This window comes from Chiloscyllium plagiosum, chromosome 1 (assembly GCF_004010195.1).
Source record: "Chiloscyllium plagiosum isolate BGI_BamShark_2017 chromosome 1, ASM401019v2, whole genome shotgun sequence".
Taxonomy (NCBI): Eukaryota; Metazoa; Chordata; class Chondrichthyes; order Orectolobiformes; family Hemiscylliidae; genus Chiloscyllium; species Chiloscyllium plagiosum.
In genome coordinates, this window is record NC_057710.1 from 44704028 (window position 1) to 44717359 (window position 13332).

The 13332-nt window shown below is 40.6% G+C and overlaps 1 protein-coding gene across 5 annotated transcripts in view; it reads right to left on the minus strand.

The window, feature by feature from the left end:
• Positions 1-13332, minus strand: part of LOC122543507 (ciliary neurotrophic factor receptor subunit alpha-like) — a 381254-nt gene that overhangs the window by 90533 nt on the left and 277389 nt on the right. For all 5 annotated transcript variants that reach the window (XM_043682503.1, XM_043682295.1, XM_043682483.1 and 2 more), the window contains one exon: positions 8826-8943. In XM_043682503.1, coding sequence (XP_043538438.1) covers positions 8826-8943 — 118 coding nt within the window. The remainder of the gene's footprint in view (positions 1-8825; positions 8944-13332) is intronic.

Sequence of the window (13332 nt, forward strand, 5' to 3'; positions counted from 1 at the left end):
TCAGGATTCCTGAAGAAGGGCTAATGCCCGAAACGTCGATTCTCCTGTTCCCTAGATGCTGCCTGACCTGCTGCGCTTCTCCAGCAACACATTTCCATCTCTGATCTCCAGCATCTGCAGAGCTCATTTTCTCTTCAATTATTTCAAGGTCAAGGACTATGTGCTGAGGGACGCACTAAAGCCTGGAGCAGACCGCGCCAAGGCACAGTGGGGAAAGACCACTGTCTGAAGTCTTTCTGCCAAAGAACAATGGGGGTCCATTCAATTATCAGAACCTCCCAGTACCTCAAATGCATGTAAATATAGTCTTGTATAATTAACAAATGCCTTGAGTTTCTTTGTTCTATGTACGTAAAGACTATACAGAATTGAAGCTGCAATTAATAGGTTAAACTAAGGTCAAATTATTCTTAATTCTTCTCCCAAAGGACATCACAGAATGTATAATATTATATTCTGGAAATGCAATGTGGAAACAAAGATGTTTTTATCAACTCATCAGTAAACAATACTAGACATTACACTATTCGGTGATAGCTTGGTTAGAAGGGAGGACTTGAAGATCTTCCAGCTAATACCTAAATATAATAAGAATTGTATCTGAGGTGATATGCAAATCAAAAAGATTTACACCAAAAAATTGTAACTGGTTGCAGTAAAAGAAGGCTGTTGCCTGCATCAATTAGTTGCTCAGCATCTTGGAGGACAATAGCACTAGTGACTGTATATCTCTTTGGGAAAGCCATGGCACAAGGGCCTGGAATAACATAATAGGTATTATGAGAACAAAGTGTATTGTATTGGACATCGACATCTAGAACATTACAGCGGTTGGTACCTTGCAAGCTGCCCTGCTGAAATTGCTCTAAGGGATAAAGTTAGTTGTCTATTATAAAGCTTGACTTTGAACATTACGTGGAAGCACAGCTGTTATGTAAAAGTATAAACATGTGCTTACATTTCCAAAATGCTCTTAATGCTATTCAATCACATTTTGACAGGGTATATGTACATGAGTGTTCAAGAGGCTACTGAGTTGTACCAAGCATCATAGCTCTTGTCCACACACCATCTATCTAGTGAGGGCTCAAATCAGTTATTTAAAGACCAAACAGTATCCATCTAATCTGTAGGAATGGATAAAGGGAAAAAGTGAGACACAATTGTGAAGTGGTGATTTTGCCAGTTGTGGGACTTCTGCTCGGAGGCAGGTTGGCTCGGCATATGGAATCACATGCCTACTCGCAACTTAAATGTCCATAGTCAAATGGTTGCCCAATTATGTGGCAAGGTGGGTAGGACGTTGCAGGCACTCTGTTACCTCACAGAGTCAAAAGTCTAGGTGCCATACTTGAATGCCCTAAATCTCCATCTATCTCCTCTGTTATGTTTGAATTGCCTTTTGTAGAGATTGACTTCCTCTTTATTATCCTGCTAGCTCCCTCCATCCTCTCCAACCTTTCTTACGATCGCCATGACCCAATCTTCCTCCCTCAGATGGCTGTGACCCACCTCCCTGGACAGCTGCTACCTGAGCACAATACAATGGCTCAATCTGCTCATCTCTCATCCAGCAAAGCCTTCCGACAAGATCTCCAGATCGAAGATGCTTGAACAAACAAACAATGCACCAAGAGAAGGCTAATTGCTGTCACAAGGAACTGGCTTGTTCACAGAACCCGAATAAATAAGCCTTCACTTTGGAGCTGGAATTCTTTCCACTCATCTCCAGATATCACCACAAATTAGTGTCCAAAAAAACTGCATGATCCCAGCGAGGGATGCTTAACACTATGATCAGTGTATCATCATTTGTAGATAAGCTCCCTGTCTTGCTGTACTGAGGAGTACAAGAATAAAGGGAAAGGCTGTACATTGCATATAAGGTCAGTAGAAATGGTCCATTTTTTTGTACATATATCAGTAATTTGGTTTGGAAGTTCTTGCACATGAGCAAAGGTTTCCTAGGTGTCAGACATGTATTTAGTGAGAAAATAATAATTAAACATTTCTAATGCAGTATGTAACTATTTTTAAGTTTTCTTATCCATATCTGATTTATATCATTGATACAGTTTTCTTTCATTAACACCAGACTCTTTCAGCTCTCAAAAACCTGAGTAGCAAAAGAAAGCTAAGATCTGTGTTCTCTTTTTAATGCAGTACGGACATTAGTATTGCTAAAGAATGACCTTGATACAGTAATTTGCATTGAAATGCATTTAGGGTCTTGGCACCAGAATGGCTTCAAATGGAAATTAACATTTTATATGTATAATTCAAACTCAGGAACCCACAGACTAATGATCATCTAGCAGACAGCACACTCGGTGTCTCCTCAGACAATGGTTGTTCTACATATGGGGATAGTGGGCTGCATTACTTTCCATTAGCATAGGAGCTGACAGCATCATTAAGCAGACTCACATTTGAGAAATACTAATGAAGCAAAGCCAGTGAGTGCTCACCAGGCAGGAAGGTGACTAGTACTGTGGCAAACAAACCGCAAAAATATTAACCTTTAAAGTTCCAAATACTTTACCATACACTTTCTATCACACAAGCATAAAATAATTCACATCAAACTTTACCAACAGAAACCATTCCTTAGAATCTAAGTGATCTATAACCCAAATTGTACTTTAAAGTCCATTTTTATGAAGCTCTGTTGACAGGGTAATGTCTTTGCAGAATATAGAAGCAATCAGAATACTTGGTTTATTTGATAGGTGACATACACTAAGGAGAACGCCTCACTGAGTTTCGATTCGGAGATGCCGGTGTTGGACTGGGGTGTACAAAGTTAAAAATCACACAACGCCAGGTTATAGTCCAACAGGTTTAATTGGAAGCACACTAGCTTTTGGAGAGACGCTCCTTCATCACCTGATGAAGGAGCGTCTCTCCGAAAGCTAGTGTGCTTCCGATTAAACCTGTTGGACTATAACCTGGTGTCATGTGATTTTTCACTGAGTTTCATGTTATTGATAGAGGATTAAAGGGGCCTGGTATTCACATGTCTGTGCTGTACCAGTGTGGAAAAATAATCCATTATTTTGCCTTTTTCTCTTTAAAAGTTGCAGCACTTTGAAATCTTGTTGGATTGTGCACTTCCAGACAACACATACTACTGATCATGTTCTCCAGATGTAAGCCATTCTGGTATTCAGTCTGCTGCACCATTCAATGGGATCATGGCTGATCTGATAATCCTCAACTCCACTTTCCTGCCTTTTCCCTATCATGCTGGCTCCCTCACTGATTAAAAAAGTCTGCCTCAGCTTTGAGTATACTTAATCTCAGGGTCAACAGCCCTCAGCAGGAAAGAATTCCACAGATTAACTGCCCTCTAAGAGAAGAAATTCTTCTTTACCTACTAGAGAAGGTGCAAAACATGACCTACTCTTGGGAAATAAGGCAAAGCAGGTGACTGAGGTGTCAGTGTGGGAGCACTTTGGGGCCAGCGACCATAATTCTTTTTGTTTTAAAATAGTGATGGAAAAGGATAGACCAGATCTAAAACTGCAATTTAGAATTGCAGTTCTAAATTGGAGGAAGGCTAATTTTGACGGTATTAGGTAAGAACTTTCAAAAGCTGATTGGGGGCAGGTGTTAGGTTAAAACAAAAAGAAGGTAGATGTAGGGAATGCTGGATGACTGAAGAAATTGAGGGTTTTGGTTGAGAACCAGAAGGAAGCATATGTCAAGTCGAATGAATCCTTAGAAGAGTATAAAGGCAGTAGGAGTATACTTATGAAGGAAATCAGGAGGGCAAAAAGGGGACATGAGATAGCTTTGGCAAATAGAGTTAAGGAGAACCCAAAGGGTTTTTACAAATACATTAAGGACAAAAGGGCAACTAGGGAGAGAACAGGGCTCCTCAAAGATCAGCAAGGCGACCTTTGTGTGCATCACAGGAGATGGGGGAGATACTAAATGAGTATTTTGCATTAGTGTTTACTGTGTAAAAGGACATGGAAGATAAAGAATGAAGGGAAATAGATGGTGACATCTTGAAAAAGGTCCATATTATAGAGGAGGAAGTGCTGGATGTCTTGAAATACATAAAAGTGGATAAATCCCCAGGATCTGATCGGGTGTACTCTAGAACTCTGTGGGAAGCTAGGGAAGTGATTGCTGGGCCTCTTGCTAAGATATTTGTATCATCGATAGTCACAGGTGAGGTGCCGGAAGACCGGAGGTTGGCTAACGTGCTGCCACTGTTTAAGAAGGGTGGTAAGGACAAGCCAGGGAACTATAGACTAGTGAGCCTGACCTCGGTGGTGGGCAAGTTGTTGGAGGGAAACCTGAGGGACTGGATGTACATGTATTTGGAAAGGCAAGGACTGATTAGGGATACTGGATCAATGGTGCTGGAAGAGCACAGCAGTTCAGGCAGCATCAAGGAGCTTCAGCAAAATCGACGTTTCGGGCAAAAGCCCTTCATCAGGAAACTGATTAGGGATAGTCAACATGGCTTTGTGTGTGGGAAATCATGTCTCACAAACTTGATTGAGTTTTCTGAAGTAACAGAGACGATTTATGAGCATAGAGCAGTAGATGTGATCTATATGGACTTCAGTAAGGCGTTTGACAAGGTTCCCCATGGGAGACTGATTAGCAAGGCTAGATCTCATGGAATACAGGGAGAACTAGCCATTTGGATACAGCCATTTGGATACTAGCCATTTGGCTCAAAGGTAGAAGACAGAGGGTGGTGTTTTTCAGACTGGAGGCCTGTGACCAATAGAGTGCCACAAGGATCGGTGTTGGCTTTTTGTCATTTCCATAAATGATTTGGATGCGAGCATAACAGGTACAGATAGTAAGTTTGCAGATGACACCAAAATTGGAGGTGTAGTGGACAGCGAAGAGGGTTACCTCAGTTTAAGGTAGATAGGATAGTGAAGAAGGCGTTTGATATGCTTTCCTTTATTTGTCAGTATTGAATACAGGAGTTGAGAGGTCATGTTGCGGCTGTACAGGACATTGGGTAGGCCACTGTTGGAATATTGCGTGCAATTCTGGTCTCCTTCCTATTGGAAAGATGTTGTGAAACTTGAAAGGGTTCAGAAAAGATTTACAAGGATGTTGGCAGTGTTGGAGGATTTGAGCTATAGGGAGAGGCTAAACAGGCTGAGGCTGTTTTCCCTGGAGCGTCGGAGGCTGAGGAGTGACCTTATAGAAGTTTACAAAATTATGAGGGGCATAGATAGGGTAAATAGACAAAGTCTCTTCCCTGGGGTCGGGGACTCCAGAACTAGAGGGTATAGGTTTAGGATGAGAGGGGAAATATATAAAAGAGACCTAAGAGGCAATTTTTTCACACAGAGGGTGATACGTGTATGGATTGAGTTGCCAGAGGAAGTGGTGGAGGCTGGTACAATTGCAACATTTAAAAGACATTTGGATGGGTATATGAATAGGAAGGGTTTGGAGGGATATGGGCCGAGTGCTGGCAGGTGGGACTAGATTGGGTTGGGATATCTGGTCAGCATGGACGGGTTGGACCGAAGGGTCTGTTTCCATGCTGCACATCTCTATGACTCTATGACACTGACTGATTAGGGATAGTCAACATGGCTTCGTGCATGGGAAATCATGTCTCACAAATTTGGTTGAGCTTTTTGAAGAACTAACAAAGAGCATTGGTGAGGACAGAACGGTGGACGTGATCTATATGGGCTTCAGTAAGGCGTTGGACAAGGTTCTCCAGGGGGGACTGATTAGCAAGGTTGAATCGCATGGAATACAGGGAGAACTAGCCATTTGGATACTGAACTGGCTCAAAGGTAGACAACAGAGGGTGGTGGTGGAGGGATGTTCTTCAGACTGGACACCTGTGACCAGTGGAGTGCCACAAGGATTGGTGTTGGGTCCAGTACCTTTCGTAATTTATATAAAGGATTTGGATGCGAGCATAAGAGGTATTGTTAGTAAGTTTGCAGATGACACCAAAATTGGAGACTAAAAAAGAGAAAATCCTGGAAAATCTCAGCAAGTCTGGCAGCATCTGTAAGTGAGAGTCTAACTGACTCTTTGTCAAAGCTTTTGAGAGAAAAGAGCTGATGTTTCGAGTCTAACTGACCCTTTGTCAAAGCTTTTTACCAAAATTGGAGATGTAGTCGAAGAAGGTTACCTCAGATTACAACAGGATCTTGACCAGATGGGCCAATGGGCTGAGAAGTGGCAGATGGAGTTTAATTTAGATAAATATGAGGTGCTGGATTTTGGGAAAGCAAATCTTATCAGGATTTATACACTTAATGGTAAGGTCCTAGGGAGTGTTGCTGAACAAAGAGACCTTGGAGTGCAGGTTCATAGCTTCTTGAAAGTGAAGTCGCAGGTAGATAGGATAGAGAAGGAGGCATTTGGTATGCTTTCCTTTATCGGTCAGAGTACTGAGTACAGGCACTGGGAGGTCATGTTGTGGCTGTACAGGACATTGGTTAGTCCACTTTTGGAATACTGCATTCAATTTTGGTCTCCCTGCTATAGGAAGTGTTTTGTGAAACTTGAAATAGTTCAGAACAGGGTTGGAGGGTTTGAGCTACAGTGAGAAGCTAAATAGGGTGGAGTAGTCTCCTTCGAGTGTTGCAGGCTAAGGGATGACCTTGCGGAAGTTTATAAAATCATTGCGGGCATGGATAGGGTGAATATCCAAGGTCTTTTCCCCAAGGTAGTGGAATCCAAACTAGAGGGCATAGGTTTAAGGTGAGGGGGAAAGATTTGAAAGGGCCAACTTTGTCATGCAGATGGTGGTGTGTTTATGGAATGAGCTGCCAGAGGAAGTGGTGGAGGCTGGTACAATTACAACATATAAAAGGCATCTGGCTGGGTACATGAATAAAAAGAGTTTAGAAGGATATGGGACAAATGCTGACAAATGGGGCTAATACTTTTCTACAATATCAAGTTGGTATGGACGAGTGGAACAAAAGGGTCTGCTTCCATGCTGCACAACCCCAAGACTCCATGATGTGGGGAAACAAACTTTCTGCATCTAACCTGTCACGACTCCAAGAATGTTGTATGTTTCAAGAAGGTTGTGTCTTATCCTCCTAAATTCCAATGAGCACCAAACCCTTTCTACCTGGTATCAGCCAAGTGAACCTTCTCTGGATTGCATCCAATGCCATTATGTCTTTCTTTTGATAAGGGGCCCAAAATTGTTGACACTATTCCAGCTGTGGTCTGACTCATGCCTTGTGTGGTTTTAGCAAAATAGCCCTGCTTCTATACTCTATTCCCTTTGAAATAAAGGAAAGCATTCCATTTGCTTTCCCTAATGCCTGTTGAACTTGAATACTAGCTTCTGAAGATTTATGCAGAAGAACTCCCAAATCCCTCTGTTCTGTAGCTGTCTTTCTCCATTTAAATAATGTTCAAGTCTCCTATTTTTCCAATGAACACAACCTTACATTTTCTCAAGTTATATTCCATAATGTAAGATAATTATGAAAGAGTTGAACTAGTATCCTGGTCAATATTTATGTATTAAACCAACATCACAAACAAAAAGAGACTATCTGGCCATTAACACACTTCTGTTTGTGGAAACATGTCAGACTCATTGGCGGTCCCTCATAGACGAGGATGACTCTCTTTCACTTCCTTTTTCTGTCCATACAATTTATTCAAACGTAAAGGGGAGGTAACCCTGTGGAAAAATTAAGTTGAGCCTGAAGCCTGAAACCTGAGTATTGCTGCACTCTTGAATTTGGCTTTCACCTATTTGGAAAATTCTGGAAATATGGTAAAAATTGAAGCGGCCTCGGGATTATGCATTGTCAAAATATTGTCTGCTTTTTATATCTCACCCACATACTCATTCTTTGTACTTTTTGTACTGTGATTGCTAACTTCTGGTGGCATCATTTTTAAGCCAGATCCTTCCCTCAAGCATTCACAAATATGTACTTTCCAGATGTAATTAATGAATTGTGATACAGACCTGAAATTTTGGCTGGTGTTCTCCTTGCACAGAGGTTCAAAAGTCACTGACACTGCGTGCCCTGCTACCCCAATGGTGATTAGATTAGCCAAAACCAATAGTGTCTGTATACTTCAGTTCCACAATGGGCCATGTGCTTAAAATCTCAGCTAATTGGTCAACATAGTCGCACGTTAAATCTTGTTGGCACCAAGTTCTTCAATTGCACCCTGGAAAGTCTTTTGGGCTTTCATAAAATCCTTGTTTTGAAATAAGTATTTATTCAGACTTATCATTCAAGAGTCATCATTAAAGATTTGAGCAGTTGTGTTGATGGAATTTACCTGATACTGTCAAAAATTGATTGTGAACTTATAAGCAGAAAGCAATGTTCAGTGTAAATTGAGTTTCTACAATTTTTGCAGTAGACATTAAAAATTTGCACTAATAGCATGCTGAGCTCCCTAACCTATTTCACCTGAGATGAATTTAATCACTGTTGTCACTCATGGGATCTCTGTTTCTGAGCCTTTAAGAAGGCTGTAAGCAGCAGCTTCTGCATGCAGAGCTCGAAATTTATTTTAAACCTGTTCAACTGTATTTCTTAATTTATTGAAAAAAAAGTACTTTTGATTCAATATGACTAGTAATTTGACCTACATAGAATTCTGGAAGTGATTTTTGGTTATTTAAAAATTGATTCCTCACTGGTGCTAGACCACACACTGATTGAAATTCATACTTCTTATGGTTAATTCCATTTTCAGTGGTATTCATTAAATTGCACCAAGTTACTACCCTTAACCATATCAATAAAGATATTTTAAAACTCAAGAAAAAAATGCTAAGAAAAATTAAACCAAATAAACAGGGCGGTTAGGCCAGAACAGACCTTACAGAGATGTCGAATTCAGTTGGGATGTAAGTTGGACTTGACAGCTGCCATGTGCAGTAGAAGGTCTCTGGGTAAGCATTGGATCTGCATAGTATGGTTGGTGACACTGGAGGATCTGGTTTTGAACAAAAAAGAGAATATTCAAAATTGATGCAACTTGTAATTGACACAATTCATTAAAAACTATTTCTTCTGAAGTTCAAAATATTCATCCATTTGCCAACTCTATTTTAAAGTAAAGTTGAGGCTTACACAACATAACAGGCATACATTGTAAAAGAATGAGGGGGTGATCTTATAGAAACATATAAAATCATGAAGGGATTTGATTAGAAAGAAGGAGGAAAGTTGTTTACACTGGAAGGTGAAATTAGAACTGGGGTGCATAGCATTAATATAAGGGGGAGCAGACTTAGGACTGAGTTGAGGAGGAATTTCTTCATACAAAACGTTGTGAATCTGTGGAATTCCTTGAGAAGCAGTTCAGGCTACCTCATTGGATTTTTTTAAAGCAAAGGTAGATTTTTGAAAAGTAAAGGAATAAAGGTTTATGGCAAGCGGGCAAGTAAGTAGAGCTGAGTCCATGAAAAGATCAGCCATAATCCTATTGAATGGCAGAGCAGGCTGGAAGGGTCGGATGGCCTACTTCTATCTCTTATATTCTTACAACAAAAAACAGGGTATGAGACTAAGCACTAGAGTTATTTCAAAGAGATAGCAAGGAGACAATAGACTGCATGGCCTCTGTCTGTGCTGCAATTCCATCCCCAACAGTGCAATGAGGGGATCAACACCATATGGATTGCAATGGTTCAGACAGGTAGCTCCCCACCACCTTTGCAAGATTAAGTTGGGATGGGCAATAGATGCTAGCCTAGCCAGAGATGTCCATGTCCAACAAATATTTATAACCTCAAAATGGATTCAAAACATAAACCAAATTGGCAAGAGAAATAAGTTAAATTGTGTTCTTTTCTGCCTCATTATGCTGAGACACCAGCTACTACATCCCAGGATAAGCTCCCAGGATGGAAGGTGGGAGAGCTCAACTCTTTCTATCGAGAGGTCACTTGTAATAGTCAGAGAAGGCATTTGGCATGCTTGCCTTCATTACTCAGAACTTTAAGTAAAGGAGTTGGGATGTCATATTGAGATTGTACAGGACATTGATGAGGCCAATTACAGGAAAGGATATTATTAAACTGGGTAGGGTTCAGAAGAGATTTACAAGGATGTTGTTGGGTATGGAAGGCTTGCGTTCTTTGGATAGGCTGGGATGTATTTCACTGGAGTGCAGGAGGTCGAGGGGTGAACTTAATGTGGTTTATAAAATCATGGGGGGCACAGATAAGGTGAATGACATGTGTTCTTTACGTAGGCTGGGTGAGTTCAAAACTAGGGGACATATTTTTAAAGTGAGAGATGAAGGATTTAGAAAGGTCATTAGGGGCAACCCTTTTTTTAAAAAATAGAGAGTGGTTCATGTGTGGAATGCAAGTGATGTTTGCAGGTACAGTTGCAATGTTTAGAATGCTTTAGATAAATTCATGAATCGGAAAGGTTTGCAGTGTTATGGGCCATTCTTAGGCAGGTGGGACTAGTTTAGTTTGGGAACATGGACTGTTGGACAGAAGGGTCTGTTTCCATGCTGTATGATTCTATGACTAAGTATATAGGATACTGACAGCAATTTTCAAATTTTAAAAAGGAGTGAGTGTACATACTTGTACCAGGTGTTGACGAACCTAATTGACGTTGTAATTTCATTATAAATCCTTTTGAATCAGGCAGAGCTGGCTCAATAGGCTGAATTGCCCACTCCTGCTCCTCACTCTCATGTTATTACGCCTCATGGCAACTTATCATTTTATAGTAAATCCCTCTCACCAGAGGTGGCAGGAAGGAATAGTATTGAGAAGTTATCGATGGGGCACTAGGTATCTGCTCTGGATATTAGCAGTAGAACTCAGGGCTAAGAACAAACAGTAATGTAGTTTGATCTGTTTAGAATCTGAGCTCTGCCAAATACAGATATACCAATCAGCTGTTGTAGTGTCTACCCTAATGTCATTGGGAAAAGAAAAATCATTTCTCAGTGTGCTTAGAGCTAAGAAGGAAATGGTAATGGTTTGATAATGAACAAAATCAGACCCTTCTTCTGAAGTAACTCTGCTTTCTCTCCACAGATGCTACCAGACCTGCTGAGTTTTTTCCAGCAAATTCTTATTTTATTTCTGATTTCCAAAATGTGCACTTCTTTGTTTTTATTTTGTTTTCTGGTTTATAATGGGTAGCTCAGCCAGCATTTTTTTTAAAATTCAGTCATAGGTTGTGGGCATTGCTAGCTGGGCCAGCAATTATCGCCCATCCTAGTTGCCTTTGAGAAGGTGGTGGTGAGCTGTATTCTTGAACAGTTGAAGTTCATTTCCTATAGGTCGTTCAACAATGCCACTGGGGAGGCAATTCCAAGATTTTGACCCAGCGTTTGTCAACAAATGCTGATATATTTCCAAGTCAAGATGGTGAGTGATTTGAGGGCAGCTTTTCAGGTTCTCACGTAGCTGCTACCCTTGTCCTTCTAGATGGAAGTGGGTTTGGAAGGTGCTATCTAAGGACCTTTGGTGAATTTCTGTAGTGTATCTTGTAGATGGTACACACTGCTGCTACTGAGTGGCAGTGATGCAGGGCTTATTGTTCTTGAGTGTGGTGGCAGTCAAGCAGGCTGCTTTGTCCTGGATGGTATACACATCCAGGATGACATGGAGAGTATTCAGTCACACTCCTGACTTGTACCATATAGATGGTGGACAGGTGCTGGGGAGTCATGAGATGAGTTACCCTTTGCAGTATTCCCAGCCTCTGGTCTGCTCTTGTAGCTACTGTGTTTAAGTAGTGAATCCAGTTCTGGTCAATGGTAACTACTAGGATGTTGATCATGGGGGATTCAGTTACAATATCATCATTGAATGTCAAGGGGTAGTGATTAGATTATTTATTTTTGAAGATGGTCATTGTTTGGCATTTGTGTGGCATGAATGCTACTTGCCACATGGGGAAAACCATTGGATTGTTCCACAGAACTTTCCTCTGACAGTAATAAGTGCAGCCTAAGCAGCCTGAAAACTATTTAGCAGATTTTCATTCAAAAGAAGATATGTTATGCAAATTTATAACCTGGGAAGGGAGGAAGAGCTTCTGCAGTTTTGAGATTCTAATGAAGACTGAGTCACACCTTGAAACAGTGTGATCAATATGGATTACAACACAGGATCTTAAAAGAAGAAAATTAGTCATTACAGTATTTACTTGTTTTTTCTCTCTTCAAAAGCTTTGGCGAAATGAGGGGAAAGTTCAAAGTCATTATTTATTGAACATGTAACGGTTTGTTTTAATTTGCTACCATTCTTTGTCAAAAATAGCTTTATTCATGCAAAACATGTACCAAAAATATGAAAGCCTAACTAGAGCAGGCATTTTTAGCATGGATTTCATATTACATCCTTCAATTAAGCAAATAAGTTACCTTGAAAATTATTCTCCCAAGACTTAACAGTGCATATCTAGGAACAATTAAGTGCATGACCTGACATACCATTGCATACAGAGCATGTTCACTAAACTCACTGCCCCTCAGGGGGTTAATTCCCTTATAGAGCCTAATCCATTGAATTCCGCTGATGATAATGAATGCATGAATACACAAATTAAGGTAGCATATTTTGCAGTTCAAAGTATTCGCAGCAACTATGCAGTTCCCTGCAAGCCTCATCTCACTTCGAGCTCAGCAGTATATTTTACCATTAACTAACATCATTGTACGAAGCAATGTATTGCACAAGATTTTCAATTATCCAAGTAATAATACACAGCTCTTAAGAGTTCTGCACACTAGCTCTACAACACATTCTAAACTCCCAACACTTACATTTAAATTGCTGTCAACTATGGTAGGAAGTTCAAAGTAAAGTTTTTTTTTGCAAACACTTTGGTTTCTAATCATTGCAATATTGAACATTGTTCAGAAGCGAAACATGAGGAAATCCGTTAAATTTGCTTGAAAGAGGTGGTGGCTGGAGATAATGACATTGAATCAGTAATTCAGCACGTCAGGCTCATGTTCTGAAGCCATGGATTTAAAACCTACTGTGGTAGATGAAGAATTTTGAATTCAGTAAAAATCTGGACTGAAAAGCTACCTTAATGGTTACTGTTTAAGCACAGTCAATTGTCATAAAAAGCCATCTGGTTCACTAATACCTTTTAGGAAAGGAAACTCCCACCATTCTCTGAGGTCTGGCGTACATGTGACTCTGTTGACCCTTACGGAGGAAAGGGTCGTGTGAGGGAGCCGTGGTTTAATAAGGAATTGGAATCCCTTGTTAAATGGAAGAGGGCGGCCTATGTAAAGATGAGGCGTGAAGGTTCAATTGGGGCGATTGAGAGTTATAAGGTAGCCAGGAAGGACCTGAAGAGAGAGCTAAGAGCAGCAAGGAGGGGACATGAA